Source organism: Zootermopsis nevadensis, unplaced genomic scaffold (genome assembly GCF_977971745.1).
Source record: "Zootermopsis nevadensis isolate Lab colony 2312 unplaced genomic scaffold, Znev_1.0 Znev_ptg000015l, whole genome shotgun sequence".
Lineage (NCBI taxonomy): Eukaryota > Metazoa > Arthropoda > Insecta > Blattodea > Termopsidae > Zootermopsis > Zootermopsis nevadensis.
The window spans coordinates 3,177,238-3,197,557 of NW_028259147.1; the positions used below are offsets into that span (position 1 = coordinate 3,177,238).

The 20,320-nt window shown below is 37.6% G+C and overlaps 1 protein-coding gene across 4 annotated transcripts in view; it reads left to right on the top strand.

The window, feature by feature from the left end:
• The window catches only part of LOC110828042 (uncharacterized), a 49,643-nt gene extending 30,049 nt beyond the window's left edge, over positions 1 to 19,594 (top strand). Inside the window, exons 2-13 of one of the 4 annotated variants that reach the window (XM_022060332.2) lie at positions 1,383 to 1,433; positions 2,102 to 2,299; positions 7,185 to 7,262; positions 7,957 to 8,139; positions 8,737 to 8,793; positions 9,264 to 9,452; positions 10,001 to 10,095; positions 10,822 to 11,504; positions 11,874 to 12,037; positions 12,185 to 12,355; positions 13,767 to 13,955; positions 14,325 to 19,594. In XM_022060332.2, coding sequence (XP_021916024.2) covers positions 1,383 to 1,433; positions 2,102 to 2,299; positions 7,185 to 7,262; positions 7,957 to 8,139; positions 8,737 to 8,793; positions 9,264 to 9,452; positions 10,001 to 10,095; positions 10,822 to 11,504; positions 11,874 to 12,037; positions 12,185 to 12,355; positions 13,767 to 13,955; positions 14,325 to 15,391 — 3,125 coding nt within the window. In that variant the 3' untranslated portion in view covers positions 15,392 to 19,594. Of the gene's footprint in view, positions 1 to 1,382; positions 1,434 to 2,101; positions 2,300 to 7,184; positions 7,263 to 7,956; positions 8,140 to 8,736; positions 8,794 to 9,263; positions 9,453 to 10,000; positions 10,096 to 10,821; positions 11,505 to 11,873; positions 12,038 to 12,184; positions 12,356 to 13,766; positions 13,976 to 14,324 lie in introns of all 4 variants that reach the window. The other 3 variants (XM_022060333.2, XM_022060334.2, XM_087349064.1) reach the window with 3 other exon arrangements.
• Positions 19,595 to 20,320: the final 726 nt, after the last annotated feature.

Below are 20,320 nucleotides of genomic sequence, written 5' to 3' on the forward strand. Positions count from 1 at the left end.
TTATTTAAATGCATATTAGGTAAAAGAGTTATAAATAAGATAAAATAACTTTCGGGTTCTACTATGACAAATTAATATGATAATCTCAGTATCCGAATACCAAACCATTAAACACACCAAAATATAATCTTTGTTAAGACATCAGGAAACAGACCTTCAGTAAGCAGAATTAAGATAAACGAAAATGTTCGCTGAAACAATTTTAGACAAACTGCCTTCACTATTACAAAATAATACAATTTTGTTTATATTGGTCCTTAACCTTTCCGCCGAAACAAAACACTTTTCTCACATCTGTGTTCTTTTATCACAATTAATTTCCCAGATACGGTAACCAACTTCACCAGGAGTCAAACCCAGAACTATTTTTCCAATCTGTTCCTGTAATCTCCTCGCAGAAATAAACAATTCTGGTCTTACCGCCGATATTCTATCGCGCTTACTTACCGGCAAACATGCTCATCGGGACTCGAACCCAGCACACTTATTTCGGAGTTTTAACCTTTCTGAAATCTTTTCCTGGTTTCAAGGCGCGGGTATTCCAAATTTGTGACAAACCGGTGGACCCCTTTTCAAGCTATATGCGTAAACACATTCCCACAAATAATTTCAGTTTCTTTGTAAGATGTACAAAATAATCTACCTACCCACATAAAGCTTCAGACTTTCGCCTTCAAATTACATTCTTTTAGGAAAGTGTTGAAACTAATGCACAAGCAACGTAAGGCGCAAAAGGTGTGGACAGACGGTTTGCGTCTAGCCATCATCGTAGAGCAAGGCCCGCGGTTAGGGAGGAGGTGAAGATCATCAATCTCATCACTGCGTCACATCAACACCACACCCTCATCCCATCCACTTCTCTCAGCTAGTTTTAATAAGAATCGGCAGCAGAGATTCTTCAATAGAGTACGACACAACACGACAAAAACATGTAGAATATATCAGGGCTGTCCAATCAGCAAACCTAAGTATCAATATAGCAACTGAACACATGTTGTTGTCATGAATTATGGATCAGTGTAGAATCGTGTAGATGCCATCCTTTTGGAAAAACATACATACATACATACCCTGAAGATTGACACGGTCTCTTCCTCTGAAACACTGGTAATCACCTACACACGGCATGACAAATCAGATCACAGGCGGCATACCGCTGTGACAATATCAAATATCCGACATATTAAGAGTGTTTAATTAGATAAATAGAACGTGCTTAAGTATTTAATCATTCGGATAGTCCAAGAAAAAGGTGTACTTCGTGTCTTAATCTGAGAAGTTTTGATTAATGTGAAGTCCCGTCGATGGTATAATAACTAGCCGTTCTAAAGGGATGAGAGAAGGCAGACATGAATCCAGTTTAATCCTTAATTTTGTTTCAGAGTCGGGAAGTTCGTCCGCTTGGGAACTGCTACAAGTGAATAGCAGAAGAAGTAAGTATTCATCTTTCAGTACCTGGCCTGCTTGTACAGGAAATGCCCTGCTTTTAATAGAACATAAAGGTTCAAATATGATTTGAGGCTCTAACGGCGAGTATGAAGATGTCTTCTGGGTTGTTGAGCCGTGTAGTCTAGTAGAGTTCCACCAGCGTTTCAGAGGTCCCTTGTTACTCCATCGCCAGGGCTATGAGTCCTCACCCTGATTATGGAGACAGCGGGTAGCTCTGAAACGTCGGTAAACCTCTACCAGACTGCACGGCGCTACAACCCAGAAGACAGCCATCTTAAAGAAGGCCATTTTATTGTACACAACAGCCCGTCACTGGTCCCTGTCGTCAGCCAGATGACTCTAACCCTCATTTTTCCACCGGGTTCTTTTGAAGACTGTTCCATAAAATTTGATGAATATCTTGACTGGATGATCCACTGTTGGGTTTCAAAAAGATGTCCGATACATGCAATCAGTCATATCTTGATGCCTATGTTTATGGCTGACCAAATTCAGAAATACACATTCCAGAATTAAGAATAGGCCTGTTACAGCAAGTATCAAATGTGATTAAAGCGTATGGGTACTGCACAGTTAATTTCCATTAATAATGCACAATCCAAATTCCGTCCTATAAATTGTGCCATAATCTGATGGTAGTTTACATTTCCAGGTTGCACGTACGAGGGTTTGGTGTACGCAGAAGGTCAACAGGTGGTTATTAGCGAGGAACCATGTCTGAACTGCAGTTGTCGCCAGGGGTCTCTAGTGTGCTACCTGCATGTATGTCGCCCCCTACCAAATCCACCACCGCCAGAATGCGTTCTGGTTCATCGCAAACATCACTGCTGTCCAGAACTTATCTGCAAGGGTGAGTGATCCCAATCAAGCATTGTCTCAAAATAATTAAATTTTAAACTATGTTCACGTTAATTTATCTGAAAATTTCATGGAACACGAAACTTAAATCTTTCGGAAACTTTACGTGTCTTCCAAGAAATCTATCGGCGTATTACTTATCGTTCAAATGTAAAAAAAAAATCCTCTTCATTATTTTGATAAGCAACAGAATTCTACGGCTCTGTACTTACGGGACACTCTGTATATCTTGGACTAGAATTTATTAAATACTCTTTATAAGCCTAAAATCCATCTAGTTCAAGAACAGAATAAGAAAAGAAAAATCATGTTTACATGTAAACCACCATATGAGGTCACTTGAAACACTCCCAAGAACTACAAACGTGTTAAATTTTATAACTCGAGCGTGACAAAATTATCACTGGAAAGAAAAGGCTTACGAACTTCTCTAAACTATATCAACTAAATATCACCGCAGTTTACGTATACAGTTCCGCATTACATCCGTGCTAGAGAAGATGCCGAACGGCACGGTGACTAAGCCAACTACAGAATATGACAAACTCGCATTATAGAACTTCATCGGCGATGATAAACGGATTAACTGTAAGTGAAGCATTATTAACCAGGGCTCTTTGAGCTCACAGGATGCTAATTCCAAATATTTTACACGAGTTACCGGTTGTACTGCTGGAGACCTGAGATGAATTAAACTGGGGCTAGATCAACACATCAGATGATACTGCTAAGACATTTAAACCACAAAGACTGACCTTAGGCTAGAGCTCTGATGGATAAAGCTAGAAACAAACACAGAATTTAGTGAAGAAACGTCTTTAAAAGCGTTCGTTCTGTTAATGTGAAATAAACTGGAGTGACTATTCAAGTCCGGGAGCAAAGATAGAATTAAACTTTTGGATTTAATTAAACATCCTGATAAGCTGTATATTATTAGATACAAATAAAAAGGCCCATAGGCCTCTTCGGATTTAAAAATGTGGGGATTCTCCAAAGTCACTAGTGCGCGCAAAAGAACACACACGTAAAGTCCCATGTTACTTTAGTCCGAATTAAATCAAAATTTCAAAGTGCGCATTTTAGTGAACCTCCCTAATATGAAATTTAATTAAAATCTGTCCAGTGACACTTCAGTTGTTACACGCAAACAGACAGACATAAAAAAAACCAACATGTAAAGTTGCTTGAAATTTGTTGTAACTCTTAAATCGCGAAGGCGCCCAAAAACGTTGACACGTGTACCAAAAACGAGATTCGAACTCGAAGTCCCTATGTTCGAGTTCAATGCCACAGACATCAATAGCCTCATACCATTAAAAAATAATTACAGTGTACATGCGTAAAGCAGAGACATTGATGTTATAAAATAATAAAATTGCTTATAATGAAAGCTTAAATTTCCAACATCCCACATTCAAGACAGTCAACATAAATCTTTACGAACTGAATACATTACCATATCGTTACAGAAATTATTTCTTTCGTATCACGTCAAATTACTGATTCTAAAATTTGAACAAACATGAGTTGGACAAAGAAGAGTGAAAATATTGGCTGAAATGAGATGAATCCGGATGTTATTCTCCACGAGTTTGTGTGTGGGCCCCTGCCTACGCCACCGCATTCAGAAATCTCACGGGCTTTACGAGCACATCACCCTTGCGACCTTATCCTATGCGATCAGAGATATTTAGAGATGGGGAAATTCCCGTTGTCTGAAGACGAAGTTATGGCAGGTGGGCAAAGGCGAGCTGCTTCTAAAATATTCGGCACGGGCGGATAGTTTAAACACGTAGTCATCATCCGCTGTAACAATCATTACCATGCAGCTGTATTAGGGAAGAAACTAGTTTGAATCCAGGTTGGCAAAAAGGATGCCTTGAAAATGGGTTACAGTCGCTTCTTTGCACTCTTTCTACATCCCACTGATTATTACATAACCCAAATAGTTTATACAGCATGGTATTAAGAATCCATCAACTAGACTAAGAGTTCAGTGCAGCTGAGAAATTTTTCCACGAAATTAATAATTATTTACAAATTTTATAAAATTTCAAAAAAAAAAATAAAAATCCATTACTCACTACGTTCCAACTAGCAAGTGGAGGACCGACCAAGAAAAAACTAATTAGAGAATCAAACCCCAGCCAATTTAAATCATGGAAAATATTATATTTGAATATGGAGGCAGTATGTTTCTTCGAATCGATGATATCTACGGCGTTACAACTTCAAAGTTTCGCACCGTCACCATGTTCGTTAACTGTTATCGCATAAAAACTCTTTCAATGGAGTAGCTGTTGCATCATCTCACATACGTAACCTTGAAACGTATATTACTACGAGGTCTAACCTGTGAATGATATCTTGACGAAATTTACAATACGTCACATATAACACAAGCAACTCTGGCCTTACTGGAGAAGTTCTCTGCCCGTTTTCTTATCTTCCGAGGACGACGTTTGGTAGAACACCTTAGACAGAGTGCCAGCCCGTCGTAAAAAGCCTCTACCTACATAGGACAGCACAATGTAGAGAGACGTTAACTCACATCCACGCCTCAGAAAGGATTCGAACCCAAGATATTCCGTCGTTCGATAAGCCGATATTTGACGCCTTAACAACGCCACCGCCATAATAAACTGATGTACGTATATTTTCTTGAAGTTCTCCTTCGTCTTAGTTTAGAATCAACACTACGACTCTGGCTTTGATTTCGTCTTAAGCTGAGCAACGTAATCAGTTGGGTCCATGGGAAAAGCTAATCCAAATCTGGGGGAGGGGGGAAAACTGTATCCAAATCTTAGACAGTGGTTACATAAACGAAATCGTAGGAACATTGATATTTACTTTCAATCTCGATAAACTACTGACATCGAGTCTATTTTAAAGGGTTATTTTTAATATCAGACGATGTACAAAGTCCATGAATTTTGTAACCCCGAGTACTGACATAGATCTCTCCTTATTAAAACCCCTTTTCTCATCACGCGGAACCCAAGGGTTCTGCGGATCACGCTTTGAGAAACAATGCTGTTAATTTGTACTCTAATTTGAATGCTACACTGCTGCTACTCAACGGTCGTTTTCCGAAGTAACAGAGTACTTAACTGCAGTTTAAAATCGATATAATGTTTTTGTGAACGGTATTAACTGCAATCTTGTTTGGTTAATTGTACGAGGAACATAACAGTTTATACCCTTGTACTACATTTACGTGGGCACGAAGCCAGTAATCGGCAACATAAAGGAAACTCATTACTTGCTCTTATTCTCAACGCGACCGTGGAACTTTGTATTGCTCAAAGTATGTCCGTTCTTCGACACGTCGGTTTCGGGTACATGCTGCTGAAGATAATTTATTGGGCGGAAACATGAATGCTATAAAAAGAAATACGACCTCAATTAGGGAATAGTAGGAAAGCTGGTCTCGAAGTAAATGCAGATTTAAGAAAAAAGAATGCGAGCTGAAAAGCAATGCCTCCTATTTTCCCCCCCAACGGGAATAGATATTTACCTGAAATACAAACGGGTACTTTTCTTGAACTTCGATACATCATTTTGTAGGTCCTTCTCAATATTATTCACCTCTGCGTTCCACTCGTTTTGCCAGTATTCAAATGTCCGTCACGACAGAAAACTGCATCTTGATAATGGACTCACACCTTCTTTACTTCATCGCCTGGCAGGCAGTGAAGTCCTCTAAGACGTTGCTTCAGTTTAAGAAAGAGATGTAAATCAGACGGAACCAAGTCTGGGCTGTGTCCTGGGTCATCCGAGGCGGTAAAACCGAGGCGACTTACCTCATTAGTAGCTCGATGCTCATTTTTGTCATTGCAGACAGGCAATCACGAGTTCAAGACCCGTGACACTGTGGCAGTCAGATTCCTTAATTTTACCTATACACACACGCATTGACTAAGCAGAATACAACGGGTCACCGCCACTGGTCCCTACCCTGAGCCAGATTAATCCAATCCACACTCTCTCACCATTTTTCCTTAAGATCTACTTAAATATTTCCCTCCTATCTGCGCATAGGTCTTCGTAGCGGAAGTCCCCAACTAAAATTCTGAACACAATTTTCATAAACCTCATGCGCGCTACATGCCTCGCCCACCTCATCCTCTGTATCATCATGCTAATATTTGAAGAGTACAAATTATGAAGCTCCTTATCATGCATTTTGCCTTATCATTCTGGAACTTCTAGGCACCGTTCTCAATACACCATGACATTTCATAGGGCCTACAAGATGAGAAGTCATCAACAGGCCTGTATCACAAACAGCCCTTGCATAAAACTATATAACAATTTTAGATCGATATAAAAACAAAGCAGCTACTACAGAGCAGTGTTATTAACGTTATTAAGCAAACAATAAGCACATTAATTCTCAAATACTCTTAAAATTACTAAATGTTAAAGCAGATGGTTCACTGTTCGTTAAAGGGTTACATAATCTAACATCATAGAAAATTTCTGGATCGCAAACCGCTCAAAATTAAAAAAAAAAATATTGAACGCATATGAATAAAGAAATGTGACAATGTTCCAACACAAACTTGACACCAATTTTTAAGACAGTCCATCTGGAGGACTGTGGAAAGAAATACACGCCCTCACAATATATGAATGCAAATTAAGAGTACTCATTTTCCTAAGTAGGATTTCAGATTCTCACGGAGACGATTAGTCTGGTAGAAGTTTACCAACGTTTCGGAGGTGCTTACTGAGTTCAATATCACAGCTTCCTCCATCATCGCCCTCATGATGGAGGCAGCAAGAACTTTTTGAAACGTCGGCAAAGTTCTACCAGACTAAACGGCGCTACAACCCAGAAGACAGCCATCTACGTACTGATTTTCCTGTTTCAGATGGAGGAACCTTAAAGAAAAAGTTGGATGGACGATCGGATTTAATACCTGGAGGGACTGACACGAAGACAGACGGCGGTAAGTCTCAAGTTCCTTCTATAAGGACACAAGGATATAATTAATCTGACATGTGTTAAAATCCTCTGCAGAGACATATGACAAAGTATTATTTAAGTTACTCTGATTCCTCTTTTCAGATGATTGGTTGGAATTGCGTTATCAGGTTTCTTTTATTATTGTTATACACAGCAGTACAAAAGTCAGCACTCATTGATCATCCCTTGAATACAATGTGTATCAACGTAGAAGTTGACCATTTTGAATACTTAAAGTAAAAAGAGTATTCATGAATGTGTTTGTAAAGATTTTTGTAAGGGTGACCATCCAACGCACAACTGTAAGAGAGAGAAAAATCATATGAATTTTTATTTCAAGTGTGTCGTAACTTTTTCACCATTCTGTATATTTTCACCCTGTCTGGATGTTAACCCTGTGTCCAAACTGCTTGCTGGACAAAGACCCCTTAACAGCGGTCCACAAATGATTATTCCATATTTCTGTGGCTATCCTCCATACTTGTATAGAAGGGGCGCGCTATGTCGAGGTAATAAGGTATCTACTTAAAGCTATTTCCAACAGCATGCTTTGGTAACAGCAGAGTTCTGATACCATAGGGTTACTTATACTACCTGGATCTTTCCGAATACTAACTTGTAAACAAAAGCCAAATTAAGTGTGGTATAAATGAATCAAATTCACATACGTCTTCCAGCTTGTGTGGCCAATGGAACTGTATACGCGGAGGGTTCAGCGATGCATACGTCTGGGCTGTGCGACTACTGTTACTGTATCAGAGGAAATCAGCAGTGCACGCAACCACAGTGTCTTCTATCGCTGGAGGGCTGCACACCTGGTTACAGAGCCCTCTCCTGCTGCCCAACACACTATGACTGCAGTCAGTTCAATCTCAGGGCCAATATGATACAGATTGTCATCAAATATTATTTTTAAAACTTCGGTAGTTTTTCCTTGTGCCTGGACTTATCTTAAGACTTTCATATTAATCTCTGATATCACACGAATGTGCAGATAATGTTACATTTCTATACTTCGATTAAAGTTAAATGCTATTAATTTTTAAACAATGTATATAATCTGAAATTTGCGATCAATATACCAACCGGGATATATTTGATTTAATTTTAAATGTAATTTTCTAGTAATAACAATATAAATGCACATAAAATGTCAAGAATATCTTGAACATTCCTTAAGGCTGAGATCGTTGAATTGAGGTGACGTACGTATTTAGGAATACTGACATCTACAATTCGTCTGGAAAATTACATTAATATTCAACTGTCCTGAAATCAATTCAGATCACTACAGTAAAAAGACAAAAATAAAAGAGAAAATTGTTGATAATCAGTCATCTAAAAACAATAGTACATTCAACTCCCAAGATATCTTGTATACCAACGTACTTACAATGGGCGATGCCCAACTTAAACATTTGTATTTACTAATGGTACTGATGATGGCTGCATTACAGGTGAAGCCATTGCTGCTGATACAACAACAACATCTACAGAACCATCGACTTTTGTTGGTAAGTACTGAACAATGGACTGCATAACCATTAGAACTTCTGTTTCTTTACACGGCCTTAAAATGTTCACTTACGATGATTCAAAAGCGCAACAAAAAGATCATGCCAATTTTCATAAAATCTGTCAATTGGTTCAGGGGAGGGGGGCAGTCACACAATTATGGTGACATAAACTTAGCCTTATAATATATGGAAAGTAGGCTGATAAAAGTTTATAAACTCTTTTTCTACAATGTTAGATCCACAACCTAATTACATGGTTAAAAAAATATTGCATTTTAAAAGTATAAATATATTCATGACACTGTTCTTCTGGGTTACGATACCGTGTAGACTTAGCCATGAAGATGGAGACAGAATGTTTCTCCAAAACAATGGCATCTACCAATAATGACAAAACCTTGAAAAATAATATCATCATTCTCAGTGCTGTGTAAACCTCAAATATCATATATTCATTGTGTTCACAGGATGTGAATTAAATGGTCAGTTCTATCCCGAGGGGGAAATGGTTCAAACGGTGGCCCGATCAAAATGTGAGAAATGCTACTGTTTGAAGAGCAGGATACAGTGTGTGACTATAGAATGCACGCCCCCTCCGTTGGGATGCAGTCCCGTCATAACTTCAGGAAAATGTTGTCCAACAAGCTACAACTGCAGTGAGTTCTTACCATGCACACCTTCTGAACAGCAGTCTCAAGGGTGAATCTACCCATTTTTGTTTTATTTATTTCACATCGATAAATTACGCTGACAAATCCTTTGAAATTGTGGCAAAGATCACATAAAAAGAAAAGAACTGAAAAATTCTTGGAAGTGACTTTCAAGGAAATTTTGTGAATATAGCAGTTTTTGTGCAACACCTGTCTTATTTAGGGTCAGTGGAAAAAATGTTTCATGAAATGGGCCTATAAAAATATTCTGCGTAAAACGTATACACAAAAATTTATCGAATAATATCTGAGCCTAAAGATGCATGAAACTGTACCCACTTTCACGCTCCCTGTATGAAATCACAAAATTCCATGCTATGTAATTGAACTATTTTTATTCATACTTACATATAATTTTTGCTTTAAAATGATGGTTTAGTTCTCACCATGATATTGTCCTAAAAGTATTAATTTTATAATGTCGGTACACTTGCAGATTTTTAAAATAAAACTGACACTATTTATATAGAAGCTACACAGCTATGTAATTCCAGGTGGAGTGAGTGAACTGGAGCTAACGGAAGACATCTTTCCGGCTCTTGACGCAGGCAACAATCATCTTGAATTGTACACAGATTCTAAGTTACCGGTAAAGTACAGCTTTTGAAATCACAGATACAAAATGTGATTTGAGACAACTTAATTTGTAGAAACAAGGTAAAACAACAAGAATATGATGCATGACTGAAGGTCTCGACAAAACAACTTAAATATGAACCTATGAAATCAGTTACGTTCTACGTTATTCAAAAGCCATTAACCCAAAAGACTAGGAAAAATAACCACAAAACTTACAGTAATGAAAATACTAGGTGATCTCATAATTCCATTAGCCAAAATACATTTAAATGTAGTAATCATTTATGATTTTGATACTGGGGGCACCTTTTCAAAAGCTCCTCTTACAATGAATAAATGTGCAACAACCCGTACTTGATGGTAATACGTATTTAATGTTCTGGATTATGTACTCAGATTTTAACCAAAACTGGAACATGTCAACAAACTGTATTAATACTCCCAAATTTAAAGTTTAATGAAAATCTGTCCAGTGGTTATAAAGCATTATACAAGGAAAGACATACATGACAAAGCTAATAAGCATTTTTTAATGCTTTAAGTAGTGAACACACCTGATATTCATTCTTATTTAATGCTTAAACCAATTCATGATATATTTTTAAATAAATAATTCAATATAATATTGTAAAATACATTAAAATTATCAAAATTCTAATTGTCAGTATACTTGGAAGTCACTGCTATAAGAATCAGAAACACATTGTCATAATCAAGAATTGTTTATTATTTTTAGAGCAGTGCAATAACCAAGCGGAAACAGGTTAGTTCAGTTCGCTCAATGCCTGGATCACTAATAAAATCAAAAAATCACTACCAGCAACAAGTCACCGGTGAAGGAAGAAGCAACCATGATGGCATCAAAGGAGCTACAAACAGCACCACTACAGAAACATCAACAGATGATTCAATGACTAGTGGTACCACGGCGGACACAACTACCGAGGAAATAAGTTCAGAGACGACTATCACTGCCACCACGACAGATGTCACAACCACCAGCACACTGCAGCCCACTACAGTCACTGTGCAGACCACCCCAGAGGCTTCAGGTGATAACAATACTCAAGAGAGATTTCTAGTGACTCAGACAGAAGACAACCAAGTGACCACAGCCACAACTATGAGTGATGAAGACAAAAACCTTGCGACCATGTTAACAGAGATGACATTTATGACATTGTTTCCTACAACAATGATAATACCAGAAGATATGTATGTGGCAAACATAACAGTTCACAGCAATGTGACCATTGTTGAAAAAGATGATAATATCACTGCTGTGAATGGATCATTACCGCCCATACGTGCGATTCCACCAGAGATTGAAGCTATCCTTAACATCACTCGTAAAAAAGATGATGATTATGAATACGATTACAATGAGCCTTCATTACCGCCATCTTTGCCAAACTTAAGGTAAATATAACCAGAATTACTTACTGGATTGACATTCAATAAAATGTATTATTAACCTCTCCACTAATTTGACTGTCTGTATTAGTATAAAAAAAATTAATTCTAACAAAATATAATAATGGCATGCTATAGTTTACTGAAGCTCTCCATAACAAATGTATTAATTATCTTGATAAAACAAAATGTAGTGAGGCAAATTTATGATTTAACAAAATATAATTCAAGTAACTTGACCCCTAATTATAAAAATATAGGAATATTACGAATGCATAAATAAAATACACACCAAAGTGAAACAGGGTTGAAAATCAAAAGGAGAAATGACAACGTTATCTTCGTATCATTTGAAAATAAAATTTCTGCTTGCAGAATTATTCCCTTTGTAGCAGCAGATGCAGTTTTAGAAGATGATGATGATGATGTGGATAGGCCCACATCTTATCCTGGACAGGACAAACACAGACCAACAGACAATCCACTGTACTACAAACTTTCACATCCAAATCGCTTTTCACCGCCTGTTGAAACAGAAGGTAATACTGACAGAACACTTGTATGACGATTGTATCCCCATCATGTTCTTGGGATTCTACTGGTTCAGGCTACTATAATACTGAACTAATTAACTACTGACTTCTAGGTCCCCTACTGCCACTGCATCAGTCTTGTATTAATTTCAGGTGGTTTTGTTCCACGTGAACCTATTCTGGATGGGCCATACTATGAGTCAAAATATGAAGTGCCGTATCACACGACTGGGCTCAATATTCCTGAAGCACATATGTCTGTTGATATTACAGTTGGGACAATTATCCCTCCATCAATAACACTGCTGCCAAAGACAGACAATGGTAAGTACTTTACATCCTCTACTTGTGGTATCCCTAATTTATATCTCACAACTGAGTCCTGAAGCAAAAAGCTCAGCACAGATTTTCAACATTGTATCACAAAAAGTACTCCAAAGGACCTCAAATTGCCCTAATTCCAAATTCAATAAAACATTCTTAAGGAATTCCACATAACATATCAGTACTTCATCAGCACTTCTCCATGACCAAAGAAATATTGCGTAACCTATCCAGGAGTTCCCCTACTCTACTCTACTCTACTCTACGACTCATTCAGAATTTCTCCAGGATTCCTTCAGCAATTCTTCATGACTAAAAAATTTGCGCATAACATCTCCAGGACTTCTCCGACACTACTCTAGGACTTTTCCAAGATTTCTCAAGGAATTTTCCTGGAATTCTCCATGATTCTCCAGCACTTCTCCAGGACATAACCACGACCACCCGATCAACACGATAGACATTCTCCAGGACAAACCAACCCATCGTGAAACAACAGCCTTATATAACCTACCCTTAACTTACCTAACTTAACTAAACTTAACCTAACCTAACACAACCTAATCTAATGTAACTTATCCCAATCAAACTTCAACGAATCCAAATTAACCGACCTGCATATGATACAAACCCACCACCGCTTAACGACTTCCTGATAACCTTCCAGTACTTCTCCAGCACTTCAGCAGGATTTCTCCCGCACTTCTCCATGACCAAAGAAATTCCGCATAACCTATCCAGGATTTCTCCAACACTACTCTAGGACGTCCCCATGACCACCCGATGAACACGCCAGAAACTGTCCAGAACAACCTAACCCATCGTAAAACAACACATCCTATCTAACATAACCTAACCTAACCCAAAACAAGGCAATCTAATCCAATGTAACTTATCCCAATCAAACTTAAACGAATCCCAAATAACCGGCCCCCATATGATCAAACCCATCACTGCTTAAGATCTGACATATTTTGTCACCATGACACCAAGAAAACCATAATCTCACAAATTTAAGCAGAATCCATTTTATTAACTGTTATAAGTAAAATGAGTGTTGGGCATTTGGTGATAAAAATAACTCCATGGAGCAGAATCCTTCTTCAAAAGCTAAACTTGTCAAGAAATTCCCAAACTTTTATGAAACACAAAGGTGTTCACAAGAACCCACCCAATGCTGGTCCCTATCCTATTCCAGATGAACCCAATCTAGACCTCAAAACCCCACTTGAACATTAGGATTGTAGACTGTGTCCTACATTATTTGGTATTTAGGTGTCTAAACAAATGATTTTGGACAATTCGGTTGTAAATATTTCTTGAATATCTAAGTCTTCGGATATTACTGAATTTGATATAATTGTGTTTAGACATTTATCTTTAGGTATTGTGTAAATAAATGTTGTTGCAGAGCACTGCCTGTCCGATGGTCGAGAGTTTCGGCATGGGGAGCTCATTTCAGAGCCTGGCATGTGTGTCACCTGTCTGTGCTACTACGGAGAGGTGCTGTGTCAGGAGGACAAGTGTCCACATGTCAAGACTGGATGTCGACGTCTCAAGGAGAAGGAACATGGTGTCTGCTGTGGGCGAGTCATCTGTGGTACGAGGTGTCCAACCAAAGTAACCTCATTGTTTTAATTATCCTAATGATATTTGGTAAAAAGTACAAATTCTGACATTCAACACTGATTTATAATAGGTATACGCTCCATTCTTCCACAGGTACAGAACAATATGCCTATGGTCTGAATTTATCTGGGGACCTAGTAATAATAATATTTTACTGTTTTTCAAGTAAATAAATTTGGATCACCGAGGTACATTCTGGCAGATTTCTGTAGGAAAACAGGACTCCTATAAATCTTATCACTGTACCAATTTACTGCTAAACTTGCCAGTCCACTTTCAGACTATGTTAATGTGTAGTATTCATATCTGTGTTAACTAATGTTGATTGTTTGTCTTCCAGACGATGCTGAATCACCAACAGTAGTGTTGGATCGAATTGACATTACTCCAAGTCCTCTACAGACACTGCAGCAACAGGCTGCTGCACATCTTGGCGCCATTGTACCTCCTATCACAGTAGCTGATGGTGTTGTAACTCCAGACCCCTTCAGAGATGTAATTCGGACAGAACAAGCTCCAGATTTGCCATCTCTCATTGAGGATATGATGCCATATCTTCTGGAGCATCATGCTAGCACCAGCATTACTACTACTACCACTACCACAACAAAACCTTCTACCACGCCTATTCAGGAGAGAAAGACTACAAGTGCCACTGTGTCTTTCACACAGACATCCACATTTAATAACAGCATTGACCCCATTACTCAAGATGTCCTTGGAAAAACCAGCAGTAGCAGCAACAACAAAGGAAGACCAGTGGAAAAACTACCCCACAATACAGGCCCTGATGACAATCTTAACACAGAAGAAGACAAAGATGAAGTTTCTGGTATTTCTTTGGACAGTGTTCTTCAGTTCCTATTTTCTGATGATGAGACCACTAAAACACCATACACTGCAACACGTAGGCCTACAATGCAGCGTCCTAGCAATGACAGTAGTACGTCACAAAAAATTACGTTCACATCACACAACCTGACTGCAACACATTCATCTGAGAATTTGAGTGAAGCACAAAACAAAAAGCAATCCAAAAATACAACCATCAAAATAAATACAACACCAAACAATCAAGATGTCCTTAATTTCATGACGGGCTCGACAGCTTCCGGTATCAAGGACAATGTAATACCACAGGCAGTGACGACGGTTTTGAACAATGTCAACCCAACTGCCAGCAGTCGCGAACCTCCCCCAGGAAGGCCTCCCAATCTTCAACACTCTCAGTTGCCAGCACCAGTGTCAGCAGACCCAGGGGCAGCATCAGGGCTTCTGAAACTCGCAGGTTGTAACATCTACGGTCGCATGTACCGGGTTGGAAGAATAATTTCGGAACTGTCCGGTCCCTGCCTGGAGTGCATGTGTACAGAAGTCGGGGTGCAGTGTCGACCACTTGACTGCTGATGGCATTATGATTATGGTTCCCAACTGATGGTCTTCAGAACTACAGAAAATGTTAGCTAAGGATTCATATTGTGCTATCTAGAAATGGCATCCATTGAAACACCATTGACATCCTAAATGCATTTAATTAGCTTCCCTTTTATAATTAAATACTTCACTAAACTTCTAACCCCAGAGCAGAACGTCTCAGCTAACCACTTTTCTTCTACATGTACAAATTTATAGGCTAAAGATTTTAATGACAAAACATGTTTTTTGTTTGGGAGAAATCAATTTATAAACCTTATCTGCTGAAAAGAAACATGATAGCATGAACCCAAAGTTCTGTACACCCATATCAGCCTAATAAGATAAATATGACAAAACTGGGATAATGTTGCATACTGCATTACCCACATTCTTACACAGTTAGAAAGTAATAGGTGGTATAGCATAAGGAAAGATATGGAGTCAAAGGATCTGTGATTATTTTAAAGGTGGCTTGTCATTAAAACTGTTACTGCCTATTATCACAAAAAAAAAACACCCGTAATGGAGAGATATGCCACTTTCTTGCTTAGCGGAGCATTCTTTTGTTGGGAACCACAGAACGCAGTTTTTGTTAAGTTGTTTTCACTGTATTATAGTATCAGAGACACAGAGCTTTAAAACTCACAAGGAAGGCTATGAACACAACACAATACTTCTCCACAAGATGTTTGTAAACCAAACCCATGTGAACGCTTCTGAACAAACCATTCAATTACGCAACGGAACGGAAAAGAGAAGCTACAAGTTTTTTCGGCAATCCCTCACTTGATTTTTGCAGTTTTGAAGCAGTAATGTTTGAGGGCTCTAAAAGCTCTTTCCATAATTTTAAGTGTTTATTTATTTGAAGGTGACAGAAAAGAGGGGAACATGGATATTTTAAATTACGTACATGGTAGGTGTATGATCATATCTTCAGAATTCTAAACTTGAACAACACTCCCTCCCCTCCCCTGCACCATTCATATGGATACAATAACTTGCCAAATGCCGAAATTATTGCCACAGCTGTACCTCTCCACTTATAGCTCCATTTCAATTATGTGTCATTCCAGTTTGAAGTCTCTCCACAATTCATAATATAAACTATGCATTTCCATCACCAGCTGAAGAGAAAATCAGCTACAAGCCAAAAGGAGATTATCGCAGAATGAAATTACAATTGCATCAAAACTCTGGGGTCATGACGGATAATTTACCGATAAGACCACGAGCTTTCACTCTGCTTACATTGTGTCAAACTTTGATTTATGGAAAGCGCTAAAGTTATAATACATGATATAAGACACAATATCCACCTTCTTAAAATCAGGTAATGATTCAAAAACTGATTTGTAAATAAATTGTAAAGAATTATATGTACTTTTGTTCATGAACTTTTACAATTAGTAAGAATAATTTGCCAAAAAAACAATGCAAAATTAATTTTAGTTCATACACAACAAACCATCAATCTGCCACAAAGTATGGAAACAGCTGATCAAATTCTTAATACCACTTTCATTCTGGAAGCCAATGTTTTTGTAGTGGCTTAAGAACATCTTGAGAAAATGAACAATTGTAATTCCAACATCCATAATTCAGTACTGTTTTGTAGCGTAAAAATCTTGAAATTTTCATACGGACTATTAACACCAGTATTGCATTTAAATGGATCAAACCTAGCATCCATTCTAAATTCCATAAATGAATGATGACAAATGACACTACATTGAATTTACATTTTGTAGTTGCAAGAGAGTTTCAGAAAAATAATGTTCTTACAAGTATTAAGTGATCTGACTTTATAAACCTGTGGTCGTCTCTCTCTCTCTCTTTTGCTTGTAGTTCTGGTTTTCTCTCATTAAATCAACACCTCAGTATTTTACATGGGCCAAGTGCAGATGTCTTTTTTTGTGTCAAGTCTCTCTCCCAAGAGTAAGGCAGGAAAGCGGAGACGACACTGCAAGATGAACTTGTAAGAACACTGCTAAATCCTGCAAGTTTTAAAATGAATGAAATTTGCTTTGGTATAAAGTACTGAAACACGATGAAAACCGAGATCTGTTCTTTTCTGTAGAAACGGTGGAAAATCAGTTAATATGGAACATAGTAAGTCTTAAAATGACAACTGCACTTAGGTCTTCACACGTGACAAATGCTCCCACCGATCATTACAAAACGTTAAGTTACGATACCTCAATTCATCACAAAGGAATACAATTATACTTTCTATAAATTCGATAAACAATGTTAAATCAAAATTGTACACATTACTGCAATTGATAAACATCTTTATTTTTTTCAAACTGTGTTTCTCGAATTTAACGATGCAATGCCGCCTTGTACCACTTTCATAAAACACAATTTTCTAGAGCATTAGTCTACACGTAACAATTTTAAATTTGTCAGTATTAAACAGTGCATAACGTAACATGAAATTAAAGGTCTCGCTATACTGGGAAAAGGGCAATATAATGTTTAAGAGTATATGTTATTATCAACTTGGTTTGCATTTTGTCTTAAAATGACTGTACACAATTATAACCACCAATTTTCAAAACTGGTATAGATATTCTTATATTTTGGTAGAGGATGTTGAGAAACTGATATTCACATGATTTTAGAATTTGTATACTTATCAATTGGTTCTCATCCTCTGTTAAGACTATACAAAATGTCACCTTTACTCAATCTGCTCCTGCAAAGTATAATTTGTAACTTGCACCGTGACAAAAATGTGGTGATTCAGCTGAACTAGATGTTCAGCGGCAGAAGAAATAATAAACCAGAATAAACAAGGAAATAGCAATTATCGGTAGCCATAATGACAATGCAGGAGGAAAAGTAGAAAGGTGTATTGTAGTTATTTATAATTTCCAAATTCAATTAATGTGTAATGTCACAGACAAAATTTTGTTTTATACAACAGGCTATCTCTAACAACCTTCTGTTCAGTACTTTCTGAGTAAACAGGCAGGCAAAACTTCTAAATTCAACTTTCATACACTTCAACCTATATCAATTACAGTCATATCACCAGGTGGCTATGTTTCTAATTAGATGCGAATCGCCTTAATTAATATAAGAAATCGAACTACATTAAGAACTGAATGTAGTTCCTGATTACGTACGTCAAATGTGATTTTTTTTTCTGCAACGAAGCACATTAATTGTTTTCGAAATTATTACAAATATGACATATACAGAGTGTATCTCAAAGGGTTGGCACAACTGTACAGGAAAATTCAAAACACCAAATCGATGTTTTCTTTCCCGAAATTTCCGTCTCAGGATCATTCATGCCTAATGGGTTTTTTTTAAACGAACTTTGTTTTAATTCAGAGTAATGACAGGCTTGCGACGTCAAACGGGCTTTCTGAGCATTTGATACGAAATTTTGGTTCCGAGAAGGAATGAAATAAAAAATTGTATGACGTCGCGTCGGGGAACAGAATGGTTGTAACTTGGACTTATATTCGTTTGAACTGTTTCTTTGTTTTAGCGTGTGTAACTCAACCAGACCTCGAAGTTGCACCTCACAAGCTGTATGTTTTCAAATTTGAAAAAAAAAAAAATTCGCTTCCATAAAGCGGCAATATGCATAGAAAAATTTGAGATCCACGTGAAAATCTGACATTACAGTTTAGATTAGTTTTATGAGCCTCAATGTGTTTCATAGTCCAAAGTGACGGCTAGTTTTAAGTTATATGTGTTGCATACAATTATGATTATAATTAAGATGATTATTTATTTTAAAATAAGTGTATTTTCGTTGTTAATGATGATAGTATGGTTATGGCCCAAAGAAGTCTTACAGAGGCTGGGGTGGATTCACACCCGCATTATATCACTAACTGCCTGTGAAATACATTTGAGTTTCTTACCTTATATTAAATTTAACTGGGTGTCATGATTGACTATCTGATTATTCCACACATTCATGTCAACCTCACAGTTAACAAATCAGATGCTCCACGAAACAATACAATGGGTTGCATTTTGTAAAATGTATTCAATTGTCAAAATGGTATTGTGTTAAATCGAGTAGCTAGTATTTTCTATTGTTATATATACCTCTCACTCTGAGTCTTGTAAGTAGTAGTAATGTAAACTAAGAATTATATTAAGATTACAATGTGAGAAATGAAGAAAAGTGAAAGGAATTCAATGGTGAATAATAACAATTTTAGCATATCCCATGCTATTCGACCTGCATATTTTCTTAACAAAATACTTTTATCCCCCCCTCCCCCTTGTGTCTCATTTTAAAACATAGGAGCATGTCTAGTCGATAACATAACTGTGCCATCTTTTGACAACTTCAACAACTGCATCGTAGTCTCTCTGTATTTACTTATACACGGGTTATTTAACGACGTTGATAGCATCTCAGACTAAACAGCATCAAATAATATGATGGTTAATAAGTAATGGAATGGGCACGCAAGAAAGCGGTTGTGGTCTATTTTACTATTCCAGCATTTGCCTGGAATGACTGACGAAAATCACGAAAAACCTCAGCCCAGGTAGAGGGTCTCGAAGCCGAGATTTCAATCCGGAATCTCACGAATACGATGTAGGACTTCTTACACTCGGACACGGTGTTCGATAGATCATGGTTTCGAATCCCGCTTTGAACATTGATGTATGATCGCGTCATTCACTGTTCTGTACAAGCCGACTGCGCGATAGGCTGGTGCCATGTTCATCAAGAGAAATAAAAATATCTACACCATTAACCAGAACGATAGGAGGGAAGTGAATAATTAAGAGAAAAATGGCAGCTCTTCAACAAACATAAAAACCTAAATGTTCCTGTTCCTTCATTAAACGCATAAAATACAAGCGTGTTTAGAAATAATATTCTATATAAGGCAAACACAAATAGTGTTGTGTCACAAAATGGCGTACAGCAATTTC